This window comes from Pogona vitticeps, chromosome 3, assembly GCF_051106095.1.
Source record: "Pogona vitticeps strain Pit_001003342236 chromosome 3, PviZW2.1, whole genome shotgun sequence".
In the NCBI taxonomy this organism is placed as follows: domain Eukaryota; kingdom Metazoa; phylum Chordata; class Lepidosauria; order Squamata; family Agamidae; genus Pogona; species Pogona vitticeps.
In genome coordinates, this window is record NC_135785.1 from 171,306,309 (window position 1) to 171,332,434 (window position 26,126).

General features: G+C 39.4%; 1 protein-coding gene across 1 annotated transcript in view; it reads right to left on the reverse strand.

Annotated features, from left to right (window-relative positions):
- SLC9A2 (solute carrier family 9 member A2) overlaps positions 1-26,126 on the reverse strand; it is a 54,052-nt gene that overhangs the window by 14,029 nt on the left and 13,897 nt on the right. The window contains exons 3-7 of the mRNA XM_020783979.3: positions 17,646-17,896; positions 9,966-10,183; positions 6,119-6,321; positions 5,130-5,219; positions 2,031-2,101 (exon numbers count right to left, since the gene is read on the reverse strand). Of these exons, the coding sequence (XP_020639638.3) occupies positions 2,031-2,101; positions 5,130-5,219; positions 6,119-6,321; positions 9,966-10,183; positions 17,646-17,896 (833 nt within the window). The remainder of the gene's footprint in view (positions 1-2,030; positions 2,102-5,129; positions 5,220-6,118; positions 6,322-9,965; positions 10,184-17,645; positions 17,897-26,126) is intronic.

Here is a 26,126-nt window from a genome sequence, read left to right on the forward strand (position 1 = left end):
ACCTGAAGAGGGAGAAAAAGAAAAACATGCAGAAAGAGGCCAACAGAAAGATTAGCAAAAGCAACAGGATTCTTCTGTACAGATTGCATCTCATAGTTTGAAAAGAACTAATATCTCTGAAGAGGCACAGCCAATGTGGTACACTAGGTAGAATGTTAGGCCTGGAACACTGAGGTGCAGATCCAAATCTTTGGTTAACTATGAAGACTGGGTGTCTTTGGGACAGTCACTTTCTCTTGGTCTCTCCTAAACCAAGAGGTTTTTGTAAACATGAGCAGAGAGAAGATGAGAAAGTACGAAACTTTGAAAAGGTAGCCCAAAATTTACTATAATAAAAGAGGGGATTGATGTGTGTAAATAATTTTCATATTTCTCTTTTGCCCCCTTCTTATGGTTCATAGTTCTTAATTACTCCTCTGAATTGAACAGTTGCAGCTCTGTTTTAACAACTAGCTGTTAAATCAGAAACCTTGCATGGCAAGAGAACCAGCACACTGTACCCGGTGACTTGTTAGCTTCCTTCCTTGGTACTATAAACGAAGCAATATAATAAACGATACTGCAGTTGGGTCACCATAGGACTTTTCCAATGTAAACACCAGGACTTTTTTATATAAGGTCTGTGTGGGTGTCAATGCAGTTTGAGAGCTGGGAGTTGCAATGCTCCAAAGCCACACAAAGACGTGTGTCCAGATAACAGCCACTTTTCCTAGACGGACTTGAGAGCACTGCATTGCTATTGTACACCCTTGACTAAAGAACAGTACACCCCTTCTCTTTGGGATGGCCGTCCTCTTTTACCAAGCACACGGCTTTGTGAGCAAATCAACCCAGGCAACCAATGGGATGACAGATGTTGCAGCTAGATCACCCTCACATCCACACTGCATTGCTTTAAAACCTTGTTTTAATTTAAGTTTCAAGCAAAACGCACATCCCCACCATGCTGTCCTTTTAGAACAGCTAAAGCAAATGACAACATTCCCTTAAATAAGTAGTAAGTAATATAAATGAATAAAATGTCTGCTTGTTACACACCCATAAAGGTAAGTACCTTGCCAGGCGTTATGTTCAATAACAAAAGAAATGGTATGACCCCCCTCAGTACAGTGGACCCTCTACTTAAGGAATTAATCCATATTGGAATGGTGGCTGCAAGTCGAAAAGTCTGTAAGTCGAATCTCCATTGACCTACAATGCACTGAAAACCGATTAATCCCATAACCAGTGGTTTTTATTCTATTTTTATTCCATTTTGGTTTTTTTTCTGGTCTGTAAGTCGATTCTCTGGCTGCAAGTCGAATCTAAATTTTGCAGCCAGAGAAGTCTGTAACTCGAAAAGTCTGTAAGTCGAGCCGTCTGTAAGTCGAGGGTCCACTGTACTTGAAACATGTAAGACTGTGGCGTGTTGGTTCAAAGTTCTGGAGACTAGGCACATATAGAGAGAGGAAGGCAACTTGATTTTTTTTTCTCTCTCAGAAGTCACTGAGATAATCAATAAAGTTGATTTTACTAGTAAGGGAAGTGGCACACAGAACTTGATGACTTTGTGCTTGGCAGACAATAAATCTTCAGGTGCATGAAGGCAAAGTGCAAGTAAGTGCAGTTTGTGACATGACATACCATCATTACTAATCGCAGAAAATGTCTGTTCAAGTATCAGCCCTGACTTCCATTTTCCTGGCTTCCTAGCATCAATTTGCCTCCATATAAGTTTTTAAAATAATTAAATATTATTTAGAAAGGCTTCGTGATGGAACTAAACATCAGCTGGATGCTCTTCAAAGTTTAGCATACATTTATATTTTGATTTTTGGAATATGACTCTAATTAAAGTCAAGTTTGGAACCCTTATACTTTGACTAGGCAGGAGGAAGAGAATTGAAAAGTTGGGAAACAAAGAACTAACTGCTTAAATTACTTGAATGTTCCATTGTATTAATTTGTAGAATCGGCAAACGTCAGCATGTCAGTATTGAAATAAGGAATCTAATGGGACTCCTCCCTTTGTTCTTCCATGCATTACTTACTTATCTTTCCAAAAATTGTGACCCCAGTGTCCACACACATCTTCAATCCCAGCCTTCACATGATCAAAGAACTGAAATGAAGAAAAAGATTTGTTAGACGTGTTTTCCCATCAGTTTGCTCCTTTCATATGGCTTTGAGACATACAGTACTATACAATAGTTTCAACTGATATAAGTAAGCATGATCTAGTTTATTTGCAAGCTGGTCTATAAATTCTCAGTGTATTATATTCAATCCTGTGACACAGCTGTGTGCACGGGGAAGGGACTGGCATAAGTCTCAGTGTATTTCTAGTTCTTCCCATTCCTATCACAACCCGTCTTGGCTACTACATAGTATCGTAGAAAAGTGAAGTTGGAAGGGGCCTACAAGGCCATCAAGTCCAACCCCCTGCTCAACGCAGGAATACTACTTCACATTGCAATGGACTAGCCATAATTTTCAAAGGAACACCTCCATATACATCCCTACCTCTCTTCTGTTATGCAAGTAATTTTGGCTCCAGGGCCTATTCCTAATGCATTCATAGAGAAACCTACTGAGCCACATGTTCTCTCTAGGTAGAACCGATAGCCCCTTGGGCCACATAGCTCATGGAGTCCTATTGTACACTCTGTGGGAAACAATCTATCATTATGTGTTATCTCCTCAAACTGGCAGAATTTATGAGGCACTGAATACTTCCTTCAGGGAAGTTGCGTCCCTGGTATCCTTAAGATGCAGTTGTGTGACCCTTGCTAAAGAAGTTTAGTTTACTACCTTCCCTTTTCAAAAAGGTGTTCAGAATGGTGCCTTTTCAGCTCCAACTAGTTTGGGATCAAAAATAATGCATTGATCCACTCTACTCTGGGTTCTAACCTGGCCTCAGGTAACACAAGACTGTGGCGTGTCGGTTCAAAGCTCTGGGGACTAGGCATCTCGATTTTTTCTCTCTCAGAAGTCACTGACATAATCTTGGGCTCTCTTACACAAGACTTGTAGCACAACAAGATACTGGAAATGCAGCCATTTATATTCCTGCTGGCTCACTCAACAGTGCTTGTTACAGCTGCCTATGGTGTGTTTATAGCCTGCTTATCTGTGTTTAGGAAACTTAGTACTACCGAGATTTCAGTCCTTCTTGGATGGTGTATATATTATAAGGCCCCACTGAATGGCTTCTCTCTCGTGTGTGCCACAGTATTCTCAGTTATTTTCTATGCTATTCAACATCTATAATTAAGTGGATAAAATGTAGTTCACAACCACATGTGTCCCCTAATCACAGAGCTCCAGACGTCGTTCCCCACTATCAACACTTTCCTTTTTTTAAAGGAGAGTAGAAACTTTTGGAAGCATTATTTAAAATAAGAAACCAGGTCACCTGATTTAGGGGGTGTGGCCTGTGGTGATGCCCCCCCCCAGTCCACAGATTATCCTTATTCTGTTCTATCTATAGCCACTGGGAGAAAGAAACCAATATGAAGATGACAAACAGCCCTACTTCTTCTTTTTTCTGCTAATGATTTCAGGAGAACAGCAGATCTCTCAAACATATATCTGGATGCAATACTGGGGTGGATAAGGGAGAACATCATGCAGCTTAATCCAGATAAAATGGACGTTTGGGGACCTGGCACATTGGTCATCTGGACTAGGACGTGACACCACTCATGGATAAGGCAGCACTGCTTGAAACACTTAGTACACAGCCTAGGGGGCGATAAAGCATTCTGTGCTGCTTTAAAAAATGCAGGTAGCTTCAGTGGCAAGAAGGCTCTTTCTACAAGCTTAGGCTTGAATGCTAGCTGTGGACCTAGCCTTGCTTTCCAAGCACCAGTTACTTGCAGACTGGTCTACTGGAATATGTACATTGTGTGACTGCCTTTGAAGACAGTCCAGAGGCTGTAGCTGGGGAATCAGCTGTGACTGCCTAGGATCAGAGGATCAACTGCTGAGTGAGGCCAGAAAGTCTGAATGAAAAATATTGGTTTTTGTGCCACTTGACACCGACTATTAGGATAATTTTAGGCACACATTCCAAGTGCAGGAAAAGTGGTTTTAAGGAAGGGACACGAATCTCTCAAGTTTTCATTCTTAGAAACTGAGAAAAAACCCTTTTAACTCTGCAGCAAGGTTTCTCCATAGGAATTAATTTATTTGTTTTTTTTCCCTTTGAGGAATCTTTCAGGAAATCTCATGGGATTTCTTGTAAATCTTGTGGTCTTTTTGTCTTCCAGGATAATTCTTCACAGGATTATTACGACAGCATAGAATGGCACCTTTCCTGCACAGGAGTCACCTAGGACAGGCAGGAGAAGCACCAAGCTCTGCAGGATTGTTAACTGTAACAATTTTCCTCTGCAAAATGGCATCTTCCCTGCACTGGATTCACCAGGGCAGGCATCAAAGTGTGCAGAATTTGGAAACTTCCTGTGAAGAACAAGGGGCAGAAAGGAAGGACGGGAAAGAAAGAGAGACAGACAGAAAGAAAAAGACTGGGATTTTGTTTTCACAGGAAGCTGGGAAACCTTGCTGCTAAAGCAGGAAGTTTTGGCAGTGAAACTTGTAAAATAGCCAAGAAATTGCCCTTATATTAAAGCTTTGAATAGTTTAGGATCAGGTTATCCAAATATCGGTTTCATAGATCTTGCTAATGTGCCTAGTAGTAAATTAGTTAGAATGTGTTGTGTATTAGACACAAGTAATGTACTTGTACAAGCAATGTACCTGTTATGCAAATTCATATATTCTATCAGCACTTCTCTGATTCTCCAATACTGTACTTTTTTCATGTTATTAAAGTAATTCTTGTCAAATGTACCTTTGCTAAAGAAATTTTATCAGCTTCATGAAGAAACATACAGGAAAAACACAACAGAAAGCTGCTCTGAATCATATGAGTTCCTTTACAATTTAATGGTGATCAGGAATGCATGTACCTTCGAAGCAGGAAATTAGTGAATTGTAAGAGAATTCCAAAGATATGGGGCCACTACCAGGAAAGCCCTTTCTTGTGCTTTGCTGTTATTTTCAATTAAAAGGAAATATGTGAAACTATCAAAACCACTTCTGTTCATTTCCCAGTGATACACGATGCACACAAACTGCAAACATACCCGACAATAAATTTCTTCACTGACAGCTGGTTGCTTTTTATTTGCTCTTTTAACATCAAGAAATTCCACCAGTGGGCGAATTGTTATTCCCTGTGCAGAAAAAAAGAAACAGAAACAGGAAAAAAAAGAACATTTAGTTCAGCCCTTAATGTTCTTTTCTGCTATGCTATTTTCACATTATTTTCAGCTTCTAGTTTTACTAATGAATATTCAGTAGGTAACAGAAGGGTGTAGAGATCTTTAAAGACACAGTGTTTATTTTATAAAGCAATGCGGGCACTGGATTCAAGAAAGGGTTTCACATTGTCTTCAGTTGTGGGGAAGTATGTGATATTATAGCAATGAAGTTCTGGATAGAGGAGAAAGGTCCATGGAGCCATAGGAGAAACTATAGGGTAGTCACAGGAGTTGAATGGCCACCATAAAAACAGTGTTTTATCCGGAAATGAAGAAAAGAAATTGCTGGATTTTTGCAATGTTGTGCAGAGCAAGAGGGCAACATACCGAACACAAAATGCAAAGGCAATGGATGGATCAATGATCAATGAAAGATTTATATGAAAAAAATGAGTATATGATCAGTGAGAAAATCAAGGATCCATGCCTTAACAATGAAGTAAATTGTGATTTTGTCACTGGATTTAGAGACTGATCAAGGAGGGGAATGGTTTGAGAGGAAGACACAATGATTTGAGAAGGCAGAAACATATCTTTCTTAACTAGTTCAGAATACAATTTATATAGAAGTCCTTTTGTGATGTATCTTCTCCATTAAACAAAATACCTTTGAGCAGGATGTGATTGTGCAAGAGATAAGATAACAACGTAAGACATTATTTCCATATATTTTTTTGCTCTCTTTTGTTAAACGAACAGCATCAGTCCATGTACTTCTCTTCAGCATGACACATCTACAACTACTTACAGAATTTCAGTGCAAAAAAAACACCACTAATTATTTACACACAAATTAACAGGAAAATTCTTACCTGAATAAAGACAGTAAAGAATATAACCACAATTGCAGCAGTAATGAAAAGCTTCTTTCTAGGGAACACAGCAGAAGGAAGTAGGAAAACAAGTGAAAAACATATGGCTCCTCGTAGACCTCCATAAGCAATAATAAACTGATCCTTAAATGTGATAGGAATTGTCCGGAACACATTAATGATCTGAGTCAAAACGAAAACTCCTACAAAAAACAAACAAGTACACATACATTTTACATTGGTGATAACTGTCTTCTTCACAAATAGAAAAAGAAACATGAATGTGAATATTTGCTTCTATCCTGGAAGCAAATATTTTCAACTGGTTATTTAACCAGGCCTGGTTAAATAACCAGTTGAAAACTTGGTTATTTAACCAGGCCTTCCCTCCAGTCAATTAAGTGATTTCCATTTTTTTTTTCGTCTTCTTGAGTCATGCCATCTTGGAAATGTGTTGTTTGAATTCATTGCTATAATTGCATTTTTTATATGTTATTCTGATCTGTTTTTATTTATGTAAGCCGCCCCGAGTAGATGTTGTCTAGAGGGGCGGGGTAAAAATCTAATAAATAATAAATAATAAATAAATCTTGCATTATATTATAAAAAACCTATGTAAGCTCTGTTTACTTTTTGCAGAGTAAGGGTTCCTGTACCATTACCAGCAAATCAACCATTCATCTAAAAACCAAAAGGAGACATCTTGGTCTGTTGGTACAAACAAAATCCACAATTCAGCTATATTTTTATGAAGACCAGCCAAAATGTCACAAATATGAACAAAGGATTGAGTTTCCCAGTCTTTTCAACACATTAGTAGAAACACTAGGGAGGAAGAAATGCCACCTTTGTGAATTTCTGTCCATATGTTTCTCATTCTCACCCCACAAACGGGCTGAAAGTTTCTTTTCACTGTGATTGGTGGGTGATTTTCCTTAATCCAAAGCTCCCAATTACCAAGGTAAGAAGGAAAAAAGTATGTGAAGAAATTCCAGGTCTGCTGAAAATTAAAGAAATCTGAGCAGAACATTCCTCAGGGTTCATATTACTAGAGATGGGCATGAATTTAAAAATGAATCACCAAATTCATTTTAAAAATTACTAATTCATTAATTCATTTTTGTACAAACCAATGCCTGACAAATCACGAATCAATGAAATTTTAGCAATTTTTAATTAATTGGTTACTCTTGGCTATAAAACAGCCTCCAAGGCACTTAGATACACCATAATTGCAGAGACGCTTCCTCTGAATCTTCTATACAGTCTCTACAGGTTTAGTGAAGATCGGATTTCAGATGTCCACGTTATGCACCCACAAAAAGCCCCCCCCCCAGGAAAGTTCCCCACAGGCATCTAGAGACACCAAAATTACAGAGAAGATTCCCATGACTTTCCTCTACAATCCCTCCAAGTTTGGTGAAGATTGGGTTTCCCAAGCCAAGTGTGAAAGGGCACTTTCCTGGGTAACCCACTTTGTGAGTATATAACTTGGATGTCTCAAACCCAGGAGTAGAATCAACCTATGTAGCTTTGGGCATGCTGCACCATCCTAAGGCACTCCCAAAAGAACAGAATAATAGAGCACTTCTGAATTTCCTCTGTCTAGAAAACCCTAGAAATGGTTGCCATAAATCACAATTTACTTGATGTAATTATCATTATTATTTTAATAGTGCTAGCCTGCTAGTAAATTTCTTATTTCAACAGACAGAAAGTTAGTGGAGAATGGTGACACATTACGTTAACTGTAAATATTAAGTTGAAAAAAAATTAATTATATTATGTTCATACTGAAAAGGGGCAATTTTAAATATTAACATTAAATTTTAAATCAGTGCTAAATTTACATCACATTATTATCCTAAAAAATCTTCCTTTAGTAGAGGTGAAAAATCCTAAGAATGATTTAACTGCTCCCTTCTTTCCTTCCCTGGGCCCTCTTTTGAATTTTGGAGGAAGGAAACAGCTGCATACATTTCTGAAGATCCCATTTCTTATACACCCCATCATAAACCATTCCCTTGCTTTTACTTTCCTCCTTCTAAACCTCAATTCCTTGCACTCCTCCTTTCTTTGAGCTTATATTAGGACCCTTGTTTTATTTTATTCACTGCATTTATACTTTCCCCGTCTAGTGCTGAGGCACTACTCTGGGCAGCTAACATTTAAAAACAAACCCCAGCTACCCATCACCAGTCACAAGACAGAAATAATGAGATCCAAAAGAACATTATACCCTGAATAGCTGTAGAAAAAGAAACCTGGATGGCAAGTGAAAGTAATAACTACTTCATGGTTCTTCCATGACTCTTCAGCTGAGCAACTGATATGTTTATATTTTAGTGTCCTAATAAAGATGTTTAGGGACATGGTGGTGCTGCGGGCTAAACCGCAGAGGCCTGTGCTGCAGGGTCAGAAGACCAAGCAGTCGTAAGATCGAATCCACACGACGCAGTGAGCGCCCGTCGCTTGTCCCAGCTCCCGCCAACCTAGTGGTTCGAAAGCATGCAAATGCAAGTAGATAAATAGGGACCACTTCGGTGGGAAGGTAACAGTGTTCCGTGTCTAAGTCGCACTGGCCATGTGACTACGGAAGATTGTCTTCGGACAAAATGCTGGCTCTGTGGCTTGGAAACGGGGATGAGCACCGCCCCCTAGAGTCGAACACGACTGGACAAAAATTGTCAAGGGGAACCTTTACCTTTACCTTAAAGATGTTAGCTGGCTGGAGGTAAGAGGGACGGCTTGTAGGCAAAGGGCCTTTTCAGCAGCTGCCCCCAGACTATGGAACAGTATCCCGAGTCAGATTCGACTGGCGCCAACGTTGATGACGTTTCGGCGCCAGGTCAAAACCTTCCTGTTCCAGAAGGGTTTTAATTGAAATTATATCAACTGTGGGTCCTGAAGGCAATTTTTAGAGCATTGTATTTGTTTTTTTAATTGTATTTTAAGGTATCTGGCTGGGGACCCTGAAGGTGAGAGTTTGATTCCTCACTGTGCCTTATGTGAGTACAGCCAGCCTGTGTGGTCTTGGGCAAGCTGCACAATCCCAAGGTACACCTGGAAGAAGGGAATGGGAAACCACTTCAAGATATTCTATACCTGGAAAACCCTGAAAAAGGTCACCATAAGTCAAAATTGACTGGATGGCACATGATTTTAATAACCAACCTTGTTTTCTGATTGTTCTCATAGATCAAAGGCTGTGTTTCTGTTTTCCTGGGAAGATCAGGCTACGAAAGAGGGACTGGCTCACTCACCAACTAAGTTTCTGAGGAAGCGGACTGTGTCCATGAACACTCACAGTAAAATATAGCAATTAGTCTTTAAGGTGCCACAACATTTTTGTCTTCTTTAATTTTTTTTGTTTGTCTTTTTGTTTTGCTTTGCTTCTTGTCTGATATGCTTGCACAGACTAACCCAGGCACCACTTCAAAAACTAGTACGTTTTATAGCGCTGTGGAGAGTAGAACCTAGACCTCCCATTTAAACTCATGTTTTCTCCACCAGTCTTCAAGGATCAATTCCCAAACCAAACACAGTGTTTTAAGCAGGCATCAATATTATACTTTTGTTGGATACAGATGTAAATCAGCCCTGTCTGGATCTGTATATGTAGGCAATGGAATATGTCAATTTACATCCTGTTGCCTACACATCCACACACCATGATGTGTTTACAATACATTTTGAAGGGTGTTAAGAACATGTCTTACAACTAGTTTCTACTTCCCTCATGAAGTTACTTATTTCTTTGACTAGGACCTTGTTTCACCAAACAGAAGTGCATTTCAGTTGAAAAGTATGTTAAAGTGCAATCTAGAATGTTTTAAACGGCTCTTACCCAGTGCACGCCAAATCAAACAGAACAGGAGTGTGAAACAAACAAAGGCCCAGTTCCACTCATGGTTTTTTCCAACTGTAGATACTCCCATGAAGATAAAGATAAGGGTTTCACTGACACTGCTCAGCATCTTCATGAAGTATTTGATTGTAGTATAGGACTTCTGAGACACATTCTCTTCCACATATTTATTCATGGTCATAGCACAAGATGTAATCCTGAAAGAAAACCATATTCAAAAAGAAAGAAAGCCATATTCATTATTCATATCAGTTTCTTCATGTGTTTGGTAGAGTTTACATGCCATGATCCTGGAGCAGGCGTGAGCAAAGGATGGCCAAGGACAACATGCAACCCACAGTCCCCACAACCTCTGCAAAAATATTGACTTCCAACTGGGAGACTATGCCCATTTTGCCACTTAAATGTAATCTGGCCCTCCTGGGTCATTTAGGCCAAAGAAAGCCTTCTCCCCTTTTGGAAAAGGGAAATAACTGGTTGGCTATTTCTTTTTATAGAAGAAGTATTTTCTGTCTTAAAACAAGCCCGGGAAGTTACATAAAATGGCACACTGCGCCCCTTAGAGGATTTTGGACATACAGTTTGCCGTTGTAGTGGCAAAATAAGGGAGGAGGTACTCCAGAACTCCAAGGTGTGGGAGAGATCTATTGATCACAGAGATCAGGACCTTGCATGTAAGGGAACTGTACTGATTTCAATGAGATTTTTAAAATCTGCCTTTACCACGGCAAGACTTTTTCTCCCATGTTGCCAAACATCAAGTCCATTATATGGCGTATGACAAACTATGGCTATTTAAATTGGAATAATCAACTTGTTTGCAGTGCATTGATAATTAAGTGCAGTTGTAGGAATACATATATTTTTATTTGCTTGAAGATAGGAAAAACTAAATTTTTTTTAAAGAAACATATTTGTTTCTGTAATTCTGGAAGGACACTCCATATCACCACTATAACCATGCATGCCAGGTGGCTGCTATAATTAAGTGTCCCCATTTTAGTTATTCAGCATTATGGAATCTGATGCGTCATTATTTCACTTTTCACAAGATGTCATTTCATTACTTCAGATGAACTGTAAATAGATGTCTTGCGTGGGTGGTAATGCTTGCCTCCTTTTTCAGTTTTGAACTTTAAGATGTTTTCCATGACATATCAAATGTTTTCCTAATGCCAGATTCACACCAGACTAAAATGTCGGCTTCCAGATGTCTGTTTTGTCAGCACTACCAATCAGAGCTTGGAAAAAATACTTTTTTTTCCCCCAGACCACAGCTCTCAGAATACCCTAACCATCATGGCCAAGCTCGACTCCTAGTAAGTGTACTAATACCACACATGTTTACAAAAGTGGAGAAGATGTACTATGTCATAATTTTAGTTATATCAATGAAGGTATACATCAAAATCTTAATGGGTGAATCACACAGCCTCTTAAAGAGTCGGGTGCGGAATGCCACAGGAAGCTTCTCTGATGTCATTTATTTCACCCTCAGCCCCTAAACAGACATCATATCCTTGGTCAATTTGCAATTTGAAGTCTGGATGTGGCACAAGAGGCTAGTGATCTCTGGATCCCCGCTTAATCTGTAAAATGGCTCACAGAGTCATAGAAGCCTCTGTGTGAAGTAACTACTCAGTGAGCTATGTTAAGTACAACCTTCCGCATCTCCTATCCCTACACAACAGTGTGAACACAAACTTCACAATTTAGGTTTGTAGTTAATACAGCAAACACCCATCCCGTCTCCTCCAAATCTTTTCGCTTGGGAGAGATAGGAGGTGGGAGGGTTAGCTGTTGTGTTATCTTTTCTTTGGGAGAGACAGGAAAATGGGAGGTTACTGTGGTAACTACAAACCCCATGTGTGAGGTTTGTGTACTTATAAATGTCTACCCAAAAGTAAGTCTCACACATCACAGTAAAGCTTACTCCCAGGCAACCAATTATTGGCTTGCAGCCTTAATAATACATGTCAAAGAAATGCCAGTTTGGTTCTCTGCCTATTTATCTAACCAAGAATCCAAGGCATGGATTTCAGTGGAGTTAATGTGAAAATGTGTGAAATAATCACATTTACTTACCTAAAATCATCTTCAACCAGGAAAAAGAAAAATGTTCACTGCGAATATAAAACTGCATCTCCTCTTGAACCTACCAGTAATACAGGTTATTCTGCACAAACAAGGCAGTTTCTGTCCGGTGACTGGAAAAAAACTAGATCACTAGATACAGTCATCAAGTTTCTTTGACCTACAGCTAATTCTTGCATAAATTTAATGTGCTTCTAAACTGCTAACTATTCTCCTGAGTGGCAAAACCTGGAATAAAATAGATTTTAAAAAGCAATTGAACGAGAAGTCCTCCTAAAAAGTAAACACAAGCAAAATGCTAGCTTTTTAGAAGTAAAAACATTCCAACTCTGACTGATTCTGATGGATTTTTCAGTAAAAGTCAGCACCAGAGAGTCAGGTCTTGATTACAGAAAACATTCAAGAAAACAGCTTTGAAGCTGTTCACTACTGTATTGTCTTCTCCTCTTCTTTCCATAAGAGGGAACATCCATGGGTTGTCCAGCCCAGTCATGCTTGGAGTACCTCTGCTGAAATTAATGGGCTGATGGTCCAGGCTTAATTGTCCTATTGATTTAAATGATGCTGTTCTGTGCATGACTGAGCCTGGATGCAATGCTATATACCAATGAGACCTAAGTACAATTGCACATAGCAAATGTCAGGAGAGACCCGTGTAAGATAATAGTGCTGTCAGAATATTTATCAGACACAACACTGAACAAAAGACAAATCAACCTTCATGTAATCTTCAGGTGAATGAATCTTTAGCCCAGTAATCTGGCACTGAGCCTAGTTCTGATTATAGCATGCCATATACTGTATGCACAGAAAATATAATGTTTGAATGCTCAGCCTAAGAGGCTGGACTTCATTTAACCCACTCATTTGTGAAATGAGCATCCAAAAACTGTAATGCTTATTAATGTTATAAACATATTCTGATCTGCAATTAAGATATTTTAGTGGGACATAGGACTTTTTCAGAAATAAGTGTTATATAAGAGTACCACTGTTAACAGTAGTTGAAGCTAACTTGTATTCTTGCTAAACCAGTATTTCAAAGTGGTTGTAGTAACATTTCTAGAATAACGGCTCTGCATTTTATATAAATGTTCACTTAAACTTATGTCTTGGAATGTTAAGCAATAGTAATTATTCACCACCCCTGATCATGGTTACATATGCAGTATTGGGATGGTTTAATATTAATGTTGAGGGCTCCTGTTTCAACAACTCTTTAACTATTTTTTAGAAAATAAAGCTTTATTTAAGTTTTTTTTAAGTGTATTTGCTTATGCTTTAGTTGGATTTCTGCCCATTGTTAAATGATGTAAATTCTATTGATTTCAACTAGATTTAAGCAGCCTGTGTGCAAGGCTGTCCACATTAAAAACAAGCAAAATAGGAATAATATATTATGTAGGTGTTAATATTTTTTATGAACATGCCCTTGCATACTGCCCAGAATATAGATTAGTACCTCTGCGGTCAAGTGAAGAATCTGAGCATCAGATGTTCCATTTCACATCAATAAATCAAGAAACAGAAAAGAGCACAAGGGCTGGGGGTTGGGTGGGATCTGATTCCCTGAAGTTTTCAAAGATGTATCATTGGAAGGAAGGAAGGAAGGAAGGAAGGAAGGAAGGAAGGAAGGAAGGAAGGAAGGAAGGAAGGAAGGAAGGAAGGAAGGAAGGAAAAGTCTTTCTTTTGACATCTGTGAGACTACCAAATCTGATTTAGTGTTCTATAATCACCGTCGTCGTCATTTTAGAACTGCAGAGCTGGATATTCATTTTTCTCAAGAGGTGGATTGTACTCCACAAATGCTCATGAAAAATAAATATGCAACTGCTAAGGATGCCAAAACATTGTGGTTCTTCTATTGTTATACAGACTTCCCTGCATGTTGTCATTAATGAATAGTTATTCCGGCAAATCAATGAAAAGAAGGCAGTGTATCAATGAAAAGTATTCCTGCCCTTAATAGCTCAGGAGGTCATGATGTATCTAAGTCAGATATTCCACTGTGACAGTCTTGTGCTAACAAGCACAACAAAGAATTTAGCAGCAACATCTGTACTAAGAGATTTATTGTGACACATGCTTTCATGAACCAAAGCCCACTTTATTAGGTGTATTAAGTACGTATTCAAAATTGGCATCTTCCTTAGAAGCAAAAAGGCAACTGCGGGATTATTAGTTGCTCCAAGATCTATTAAGCACTCCAAAAATGTTACTATATTTTCCACTTTTTCAGTTATGCAGGCTTATTTTTAGTTTTTACAACTGAGTCGTTTTATTTCATTAGTTTCGCTATGTTACTGGAAGCTCTTTTTTGCATTGGGTACAGTCAAACTGAATTCCAGTATTTTATATGAGACTCTTATGTCATATTTAATGGATGGTGTAACAAGGTTACAAACATACAATAAGCAAAAATAGAAGAACAGGAAATATATAGCAATGGGTGCATCATACAGTAGCGCAAGGGTCAACAGAAGTGAATTATATACCTCTTGTGCTGTGGCACACAAACATTGCTATAGCTGGTAGCACACTCTTCTGCTAGTAATTATGTATCCCTCTGGAACAGTTGTAAACAATATTAAAATATTAGCGGGCTCAGAAGGTGAATTCCGGCCCCTACTGCAGGGCACAGCAGACCCAGAAATGGGTGAAACATGCCACTTGAAAAACAAAGAAAAACAAAACAGAAAGTGTCCAGATAGGGATTTCTCATTTTTCAGTTTGTGGGGGATCTTAGAGGACCTTACCCCTCAAGAACTCTAAATGAAAGCCACCACTCCTGGAGGCCTTCAGGAGCAGGTATATATCTTTTTGACCTTTTTTTGGTATATTTTTAAATGGGGAGTACAATGCTTTGGTGGGGGGTTACAAAATGCCCATGGGTAGGATGTCAACATATCAGCCACTTGAAGATCTGCCCCCCCCCTTTTTTAATGATACAAAGGCAGCCACCTTATCTACCTACACCCAGACCACCACAACCCTGTGAAATTTCCTGGCTGAACAGGGAAACTGGAGACTTTGATTGGTAAATCAATTGTGGGATTCCAAAGAGCTCCATCATCTTCCCAATGCTGTTTAATATCTATATGAGGCCATTGGGTGGGGTCATCAGAGGGTGTAGAGCTTTGTGCCATCAGTATGCTGATGACACGCAGCTCTACATCTCCTTTTCACCTACTTCAGTGGGTGCCGTTCTGTCCCTTCAGCATTGCCTGGAGGCCGTACTGCAATGGATGCAGGAGAATGGGTTGAGGATGAACCCAGACAAGACGGAGGTCCTGAGGGTGGGTGGCCCCTCCATTGGCGGCTTGGGAAACTCCCTGTCTTTTTTGGGGGGTGGGTGACTCTCGCCGCAAAGAGTGAGGTTCACAGCTTGAGAGTATATCTGGACCCGGTGCTCATAATGGAAACCCGGGTGGCGTCAGTGGTCCGCTCCACCAATTACCATCTGTGGCGGATTGCCCAGCTGCGTCCCTATCTTGATGGTGGGGCCCTCACCACTCTGGTCCATGCACTTGTGATCTCGAGATTAGACCACTGTAATGCACTCTACATGGGGCTACCTTTGAGACTGATGCGGCTGCCAGATTACTGTGGCAGGTGGGCCAGATAGGCGGGATATAAATTAAATAAATAATAAATAATAATAATACTTAGAGGAATGAGAAATTCCAGCATATCTCTCCCATTCTGGCTGCTCTGCATTGGCTGCCCATTGATTTCCGCATTGGCTTCAAAGTGTTAATAGTGACATACAAAACCCTAAATGGTTTAGGACCTCAATACTTGGCAGAACTCCTTCTCCCACCTAGATCTACTCGAGTCACTCAACATAGCCAGGAAAGACAGCTGAGGGACCTGACGCCGAGAGAGGCCCGGAAAGAAAGAACAAGAAACCAGGCTTTCACTGTGGTGGCCCCTCGACTTTGGAACACCTTGCCGCCAGAGATTTGCCTGGCACCCTCGCTGGGTGTTTTCAAGAACCAATTAAAAACTTGGCTCTGTAGGCAAGCCTTCCCTCCCGCCAATACTTGACTTCTACTTTTCTTGGTTTTGCTGCTTATTCCATCTTGATTATAGTATTATTCTAGATTTTAATTGTTGTTTTTAAGTTGTTTATGCACAATATATTGTGAGCCGCCCTGAGTAAACTCCTGTATAGAAGGGTGGGATAAAAATCCAATAAGAAAGAAAGAAAGAAAGAAAGAAAGAAAGAAAGAAAGAAAGAAAGAAAGAAAGAAAGAAAGAAAGAAAGAAAGAAAGAAAGAAAGAAAGAAAGAAAGAAAGAAAGAAAGAAAGAAAGAAAGAAAGAAAGAAAGAAAGAATAAAAACAAACAAACAAACAAACAAACAAACAAACAAATAAATGTATTTAATCAGCCTTTCTCATAAAAAAGCTGTGGGGGTTCATTTTGTAAGAAAAGACACAAACTACACACAGAGATATAACTGCTGGTGAATGACAATGAGAACATGGCATGGCAATTCTGTATGAACTTCTAATATGAGGTCAGTCTCAGGAGTGGACATTTGGAAAGCACTATTCAGATCGTTCCCCTGAATAACTAATAGCTGCCTTAGCTGAATCTTTCCACAAAACTACAGTGACCTTTGTCAATTTTCTTTCTCTCCATATATTCATTTTCAGCAAGCTTCAAAACTACCAGGCACAGGACATTTCAAGGAGTTATTAAATACTATGCTAGTCACAGTCTTGTACAATATGGGAACAATAGTGCATTTCCACTTAAATTACAGTACTAATGCCTAGTGTCCCTTATCCTCCATGTCCTTGTTTTGGAAATGTCTTTCCTGGTTTTGGACAACAAAGCAGTGACCACCCTATATATTATCCCCCCGTCTTGGAATTTCTAAAGTATTTGATATATGTATTGTGATCTTTTTAAAAATTCACAAAGGAACATACATTTTCATCCTTCTGGGGCAGACAGAGGGAAGGTGTCTTGAGGGTAAGCTTACTTAGCATCACCTAATAGCTGAAACCCAGTAAAAAGCCACAACTAGAGAATACCACTGAACTGGTACAGATTTTGGGAGCCAACACCTATGTAAGTTCCACTGGTTCAACGAGCCTACTCTAGTTGTGACTTACTACTGGATTTCAGCCAACATATTTATGTGAGGTTGTTTGAAGATACAAGAAAGTAAACAAAAAGACAAGTTTTTGTGATTAATTTTCCTATATACTCTGTTGTGCACATATGCTGCTATATAACATATATATTACATACAATGTCCATGTGGAATGGAGATATTAACTCAGACAGCTAGTCTGCAATTACTTTCTTTCAGTTACATACACAAAAATCTATAAGCTAAATTACAAGAAAATCTAACAGTTCTCCTTTACCTTTTAAAATTTTCTACTTTGCCTTTTTAACGTGCATCAAGAGTACCTGAACTGAATACTGGCATCTATGCTTATTCATTTCTCACAGATAAATCCTGGTCAGCTTGAAATAAAAGCAGAGGTCCACATTCCAAATTCATTCCTAGTATTCTTAGCACAGTGTGGTCTTTATGGATACTTACGCCATAATGCCTGAGAGGTGAAACATTTCGGCTGTTATGTATGCCAGGTAGCTGTATAAGAAGACAAACAGTGGCTCAATCACTCGGATTTTATGGGTATAACGAGTAGTAAAAGCTGCTACAAATCCCAGAACGATTCCAATCAAAACGCCACCAGTGCCAACTACAAAAAAATTAGCAATTCCAGCAAATACATCAATGGCCTCAATTGTATGCATCTGGCAAAAAGATTTGAACAAGTTGTAGAGAACCTGTAAAGGGAAAAGGTTAAATTTTTAGAATCCTCTTCAGATCATCACAGTGTAACTTTTCCTAGAAATATAAATTATATAATATTAATATATATATAATTGCACACAACAGAATAAATTAGAAAGAAATTATAGAGTAGTCGAGAATCCAGTCAGTGATTTATGCATTCGTAAGTTAAACCACATAACTCGGTGGAACTAATTACTGCTACCTAAAGAGGACAACCCAGATAGCGTGGTTGCTGACCTTGAGTCAGACCTTGAGTCTCACAGGAGTGTGAGGTCAAGTGGGCCTTAGAAAGCCTGGCTAACAACAAGGCCAGTGGAGGTGATGGCATTCCAGTTGAACTATTTAAAATCTTGAAAGATGACGCTGTTAAGGTGCTACACTCAATATGTCAGCAAGTTTGGAAAACTCAGCAGTGGCCGGAGGATTGGAAAAGATCAGTCTACATCCCAATCCCAAAGAAGGGCAGTGTCAAAGAATGCTCCAACTACCGTACAATTGCACTCATTTCACACGCTAGCAAGGTTATGCTCAAAATCCTCCAAGGTAGGCTTCAGCAGTATGTGGACCGAGAACTCCCAGAAGTACAAGCTGGATTCCGAAGGGGAAGAGGAACTAGAGACCAAATTGCTAACATGCGCTGGATTATGGAGAAAGCCAGAGAGTTCCAGAAAAATATCTACTTCTGCTTCATTGACTACGCAAAAGACTTTGACTGTGTGGACCACAACAAACTATGGTAAGTTCTTAAAGAAATGGGAGTGCCTGACCACCTTATCTATCTCCTGAGAAATCTGTATGTGGGACAGGAAGCAACAGTTAGAACTGGATATGGAACAACTCATTAGTTCAAAATTGGGAAAGGAGTATGACAAGGCTGTATATTGTCTCCCTGCTTATTTAACTTATATGCAGAATACATCATGCAAAAGGCAGGACTGGATGAATCCCAAACCAGAATTAAGATTGCCGGAAGAAATATCAACAACCTCAGATATGCAGATGATAGCACTCTGATGGCAGAAAGTGAGGAGGAATTAAAGAACCTCTTAATGAGGATTAAAGAGGAGTGTGCAAAACATGGTCTGAAGCTCAACATCAAAAAAACTAAGATCATGGCCACTGGTCCCATTACCTCCTGACAAATAAAAGGGGAAGAAATGGAGGCAGTGACATATTTTACTTTCTTGGTCTCCATGATCACTGCAGATGGTGACAGCAGCCACGAAATTAAAACATACCTGCTTCTTGGGAGGAAAGCAATGACAAACTTACACAGCATCTTAAAAAGCAGAGACCTCACCTTGCCAACAAAGGTCAGCGGTGTCAAAGCTATGGTTTTTCCTGTAGCGATGTATGGAAGTGAGAGCTGGACCATAAAGAAGGCTGGCTGCCGAAGAATTTATGCTTTAGCATTTTGGTGCTGGAGGAGACTCTTGAGAGCTCCCTGGACTGCAAGGAGAACAAACCTATCCATTCTGAAGGAAATCAACCCTGAGTGCTCACTGGAAGGACAGATCCTGAAGCTGAGGCTCCAATACTTTCGCCATCTCATGAGAAGAGAAGACTCCCTGAAAATGACCCTGATGTTGGGAAAATGTGAAGGCAAGAGGAGAAGGGGACGACAGAGGACGAGATGGTTGGACAGTGTCATTGAAGCGACCAACATGAATTTGACCCAACTCCAGGAGGCAGTGTAAGACAGGAGGGCCTGCCGTGCTCTGGTCCATGGTGTCATGAAGAGTCGGACACGACTTAATGACTAAACAACAACAACGAGGCATCAGTCATGCTACAATATGTATGCTTAATTATGCAACAGGCGCCTGCCCAGTAATACAAACACTGCCTTGTAATTTAGTGGTAATTTGCCATAGTGAGTTATGTGATTTCACTTACGCAAATATGAATCAGCAACAAGATTCTGGCCAATTGTTTTCAAAACACAGAAAACACATATCCCAGCAACAGTTAAGTACTCTTATCTTGCATTTGGCTTCTTTCTTAACAAATATCTTTTAATTCTTTTCCACTGGAATAAATGTACTTAATTGCAACAGTATCATAGTATTTCACTAACAGAAAATATGAGAATTTACTACTCAGGAAGTATTATGTTCTGAGTAAAACTAGTCTGTGCTCTCCTATAAGCGTAGGAAACCTATGAAATCCATCCTCGATATATACATGTGCTGCACAATATCTCAAGTTTATTTGTTTATTAAAAAATACCTCTTTCTTTTTGTTAGCTCATTTTTGATGTTCATTAGCTGATTTCTTGACCCTTTTGAGCAAATGAAACTGTAAGCAATAATTGTCTAGAAATTATATCCACCATGCACTAATTTCTTTGTTCTATTCCATTATCCACATCCACAGGCGATCAGGCAGTGAATTACATTCTGTATACCTTAAGCTTTGGCTCACAACTGATTATTTAAACATATGATAATGCTTCTTTTCACACTGCTGAATTCTCCACCACAGTTTGATTTATTAAGATAATTCCTAAAATCTGTTCCCTACAGTTTCATGTCTCCACCTTTACATATACTCCTCATTCTCTCAAATACTGTACCAAATTCCCCTCTGTTGAAGGATCAGCTTAAAAAATCACTAAGGCCTGCACCTCGAAAACATTTACCTGGGAGAATGTCCTTTACTATCCCTCCACAAGCAGGCAAAGGTCTTTCTCTTCAGGCAAGCTTTCCCTGAGTGAATGGCTACCAAGTGGGGTTTCTTTCTTTTTTTAAATGGATTGCTGTACCTTACTGCATTGAATGTGTTTTGGTGTTGCTTCTGTTTATTTGGAACTATATTAATTGATCCTTTTAGGGTTTATTGTATATCCATTGTTACTAACTTAAATACTGTCTTTTGATTGCTGTAAACCACCTTGGGTCCTTTTTAAGAAGAAAGGGGGGAAATAAATAAATAAATAAATAAATAAATAAATAAATAAATAAATAAATAAATAAATAAATAAATAAATAAATAAATAAATAAATAAATAAGTGAATAAATAAATAAGTGAATAAGTGAATGAATAAGTGAATGAATGAATGAATGAATGAATGAATGAGTGAATGAATGACCCATTCAAACTCAGTGAACTCCTTCTGAATAAATCTGTAGAGGCCTGCATGTTCACCTAGAAACAAGAAGTTGTAGACTGAAATCTCAGTCACAAATTCAAGAGGGGAACTACTCTCTCCCTTTTAGTCTCAGTGCTAAATCCCCCCCTCAACCTTAAAGATATGTCATTATTTATAGAGTTGCTGTAAAGTTTCCTAAATTATGTACTCATTTCAAAGATTTATATCCCACTTTTCAAGGAAAGGATCCCCAAGCTACTTACAACAAACATGGAGGCTGTCCAACACAAAATATTCACAAACCCTTATGGCCTCGGTCTATGGATGAGGCCACAATGTGTATACTATTTGCTCTCTGTTTTCCAGGGTTACATACAGCTGGAGATTGGTGGTCTCTCTGGCAGACAGCAGGGAAGCAATCTCCCTGCAGATTCTCCTTCTTTTGTTGAGCATAGTTCTAGGCTGTTATCTCTCTTGCCATGATGTTGCCCTTGATCAGTGGCAAAGACTAGACTGCCTTGTTTCCAACTCTGCATTCCCAGATCAACAGAATATACAAAGTATGTAAATTGTGAATGCCCTGAAGCACTACATAAATGCCAAGGGAGGAGAAAGAGAGAAACAGTGATTCACCTTACTGAAAGCTGGGTTTAATCTTTTGCAAGTTCACCTGTCCCCAATGACCCCTTAATTCACATAAGAAATGCCTCTGGTCTAGTAGCTGGTAACTTGTTAGGTTATTGTAGTCTTTGGTTCTTACATGTAGACCTCTTGCACTGCTATTATATGCCCTAGTGGAAATTGTCTATTAATTATCAAGTTAGCTAAACAAGCAACTAAGCTGAAATAAGAGATTATTAATTAAGGTAAAATTTTATGATGCAGCAGTAGGCCATATCTGGGTGGCGGAGAAGCAAAGTACAGTGACATGTTGAGATTCCACCCCAGCCCTTAACCAGATCCCCCATCTCAGATTTGAGTGTTGACACCTGAAACTGGAGGCCCCGGACTGAAAACAGAACCTGCTGGTGTACCACCGCTCTGCTGCACAACATTCTCCCTTCCTGAGCTAGCCAGATTGATCACAAGAGTGATGCTAGAGGCTTGTCACATTGGAGGACTTCAACTTCTACTTTGTCTGGAGTGACTCAGGACTTCATGCCCTCCATGATCCTGTCCCAAGCAATATCTGATCCCACTCATGTAAGGGCACACTCTTGGCCGATGTTTTGGGGTTGGACAAAACAGGGGTGATATGGGTATGGAGGAGCATTCTGTAAGTTTCATGGGAATAGACAGATCACTACCATGTGGGGTTTAGACTGGAACTTTGAGCATTCATAAGGGTGGGGGACTAATTAAGACAGTTCACCCTAGAAGGATGAATCTGAATAGGTTCCTTGCAGCCCTTGTGTAGATTCCCATTGTCTTGCCAGGCAACCTTGCTAAAGTCGTGGTTAACCTCTGAATGGCATAGTGAGGAGGATAGTGAACACAATTGCTCCTAAACATCTCCTCATAGACAGTGGAGCCAAACTAATCCCCTTTGTGACAAGGCAGCATGCCATGGTGAAATGAGTGGGACAGAAGCTAGAAAGATCATGGTGGGGAACATGAAGCAGGTTGACTGAACACAGGATAGAGCCCATTGGAAGGCCTACTCTGCGGCAGTGGTAGTAGTGAAAAGGTCTTTCTTTTCTGCCACAATTGCATGTGTATATAGTCATCCAGCAGAGTTGTATTGAGCGGCCAAAGGCCTGTTATGTTCTAGTCCACAAGAGGAGAATATGGATCACTCAATAATCTCCTGTAAAGAACTTTTTTGTACACCCTATACTGAATAACTACAGGTCAGTTTTCAATATTCTGTTTTTGGGTTAGGTTTTACAGTATGCTGTGACTTCACAGATGAGACAACTCATATAGTTCAATTTCATTCTGGCTTTACTCCTGGTTATGGAATTTAGATGACGTTGGTAATATTTGTGGATGATCTACACCAGGGACTGCTCAAGGGGCAGTATGTCCCTGTTGGCCCTGCTGGACCTCTCAGTGTCTTTCAGTACTACCAACCATAGGAACTTTCTAGGTCACCTCTCTGAAATGGGACATGGAGACACTGCCTTACTGTGGCTTTAGTCCTTCCTGAATGGGTGGACTCCTGCTTAATGCCTTGGCCGTTGGCCCAGGTCCATTAGGGTTCCCCATGCGGTATAAAACAGACATGAAACAGGAGGGAGGAGGTATCTGGGATTCTGCAAAAAAGGAAGGAAGGAAGGAAGGAAGGAAGGAAGGAAGGAAGGAAGGAAGGAAGGAAGGAAGGAAGGAAGGAAGGAAGGAAGGAAGGAGGTTTGCAGCAATAGAACTAATTCATTAAATAGATTTAATTTGAGGGGAGTAGGCTTAACTGGAAGAGTAGGCATAAAACCTTGAAACAGTTTAACATGGGCTGGTAAATCTCTGCACATGAGACGGAAACTGGATTCTCGACAGTGCATTCCTGTCTCACATAAAAGCAGCTTGCTCACTTCCTTGTTCCATTCCAGTGGCATATCTTCTTCCTATCAAATGTCAGCCATTAAATCTAAGCATTAGCTGAGGTTTTTTTTCCAGCAGGATGAAGGAGTCACATTTTTCTTGGACAGCCTCACTTTAGATTAGATTATAAGAGGAAATTTGTGTGCACCTCTCATTAAAAAATAATGGATGTTATATCAAATTATATCTGAACTTTCTCTAAAAGTGAAAATGACTAAACTGGAGAGATAACTGTCGACAAACTATGAAAAGACACGCCTTGTTAGGAAAATGCTAGAAAAGGCGGAAGGCAGTAGGAACAGAGGAAATCCTAACATGAAAGAGAGTGACTCAATAAAGAAGGCAATAACTTTCCATTTGCAAAACCTGAGCAAGGCTGTTATCACAGGACCTTTGGGAGGTCACTATATCATAGGGTCCCTATAAATCAGAAGTTGTTCAGCAGCACATAACAACTGCTAAATAATCTTGCTGTAAGCACCATCTGCTACTAGCACTGAAAAGAAGCATTTGGATGTTGGGTCTTGCACCACAGACAACAGTGATCTGAGCCTGGTGTCATACTGTGCTTTAGAGTGCAAAGTTAAATCACTTTTTTTCTAATTAGGATGGAATAGGGGATAGGGGGCTCTTCTTGAAAATTTTCAAGAACAGTTTCCCCCAAATCTGAGGGCAGATATAATTTGATCTCCTCTGTGGATCTTTTATACTAAGAGGTGGACCAGGGGAATATGTCCCTGCTGATTCTAACCTAATCTCCCCAAAGCTTTTGATACCGTCAGTCATTGTATTCTTCTGGACCGTTTGCCTAACATGGAGCTTGTGATTCTGATTCTTCCTGGGTGAACGCTACTGGAAAGTGGTTGTGAGGAAATTACAGTATTACCGTTTACCCTTATAGCCATAAGATTAGGAGGTTTCTCAGAATTCATTCTTCTTCTGTATGGTTTTCGACAATTGCATGAAGCCACTGAGGGAAGTCATCTAAAGTCTGGGTACTGAGTCTCATCGCTATGCTAGGGAGTCCTGAACTATTGTGCGAACCGTGACTCTCCTTCCCAGAAGAAGTCAAGCACTGCCCCTACTGAATTTTATACACTGGCAAGCTTTTGGCTTTTAGACATTTAAAAAATTATGTTTTGCCATTCTCATTGTTTTTATGTTCTCATAATTTTACAGGATTTTATTGTTCACGGGTTTTGATGGTCATGGTGAGCACAAAAACAATATATAAGTACTTTAAATAAATGCTGATAGATAAATAGGTAGTTTGCTTCTAAGCACCAGGGGAAACAGTATGGAAGACAAACTGCCCTTATGTTCTGATGCTGAACATTCCGGAAGCATCTGGTGGCTGCAGGAAATAGAATGCTGGATTAGATGGATCTATGGTCAGATCTAGCATAAGCCCATCTTATGTTCTTAGCATGATAATAATGCATCTTATAAATATTTTACAAATCTCCAGAGCTTGACGGGTAAAAGCTGACAGCATATTTTTAGATCAGATACACAATCTGGTGAATGAAATTCAGGATTTTAAGTGAAATTCTATTTCGGAAAGACTCGTGTTATCATGAAGACAGCTACTTTCTAAGTATTTCTTATGAACTTAGATATTTTGGCCTGAAATAATGTAGGTCACAAAAGGATGTTGATTATATTGAAGCAAAATGTTATATTCATTTAAATGACAGGCTGAAAAGCTTTTGAAAAATAATCTGCAACACAAAACATTGCCAAGATCATGGCAAATTCCTTCAATAAAATAAAATATTGAAACATGATAAAGGCCAGACAACTTCTTATTAAACATAAAAAATATTTTTAAAATAGCCGTGTTAACAGATATCCATTGGAGGAAGAAGAGGTGATGGAGGCCATGCTGAAATGAGGGCTTCTGGGAATTGCAGTCTAAAAAAGTCCACATGCACCAGCAGAAAAAACAACTTTTCCATATTCTGGGTGTGTGTGTCATCTTTGCACTGAAGTAGATGGAGGCAATAATGAGTCCTGGATTAATAGGCAATAGTGGACCTCTTACAAGTACCCATAGCTCTGAAGATATGACATCTGCATGCAGGGATACAATGACAGATGACTACATTATGTCTAACTTGACATGGCACATGGATATGTACTATGTATCTTAATAAGCATCATCTTCTCTACTTTGCTGGAAGCCTCTTGAAATTTGGAATGAGGTACACACACATCCCATCCTTAGTCCATGAGCCCTCCCTGTTAATGTCATGAAGTAATACACCTTTGTCAAGTCATTTGCAATGGACATTCATATCAGAATACTCCACCCATTCATAACAGTGTTGGTCTTTTTCTTCTCTTTTCTTTTTATCAGTAATGAATTTTAAAACAAATATTAACCCTTGCCATTTGAGATTAGAGGAGTCAGGTGCAATTTACATATGATAAACATGCTAGGAAAAAACCCTACTGTCAAATTTAGTTGATATTCAGTCTTGTGAACCATATCTAACTCAGACAGCCGTTACAATTGGTTCTTTACTAGTGCAGGAACTATTGCAATAGCTGGTTTGGTTTGGTTTGGTCTTCTCTTTTTTATTATTTG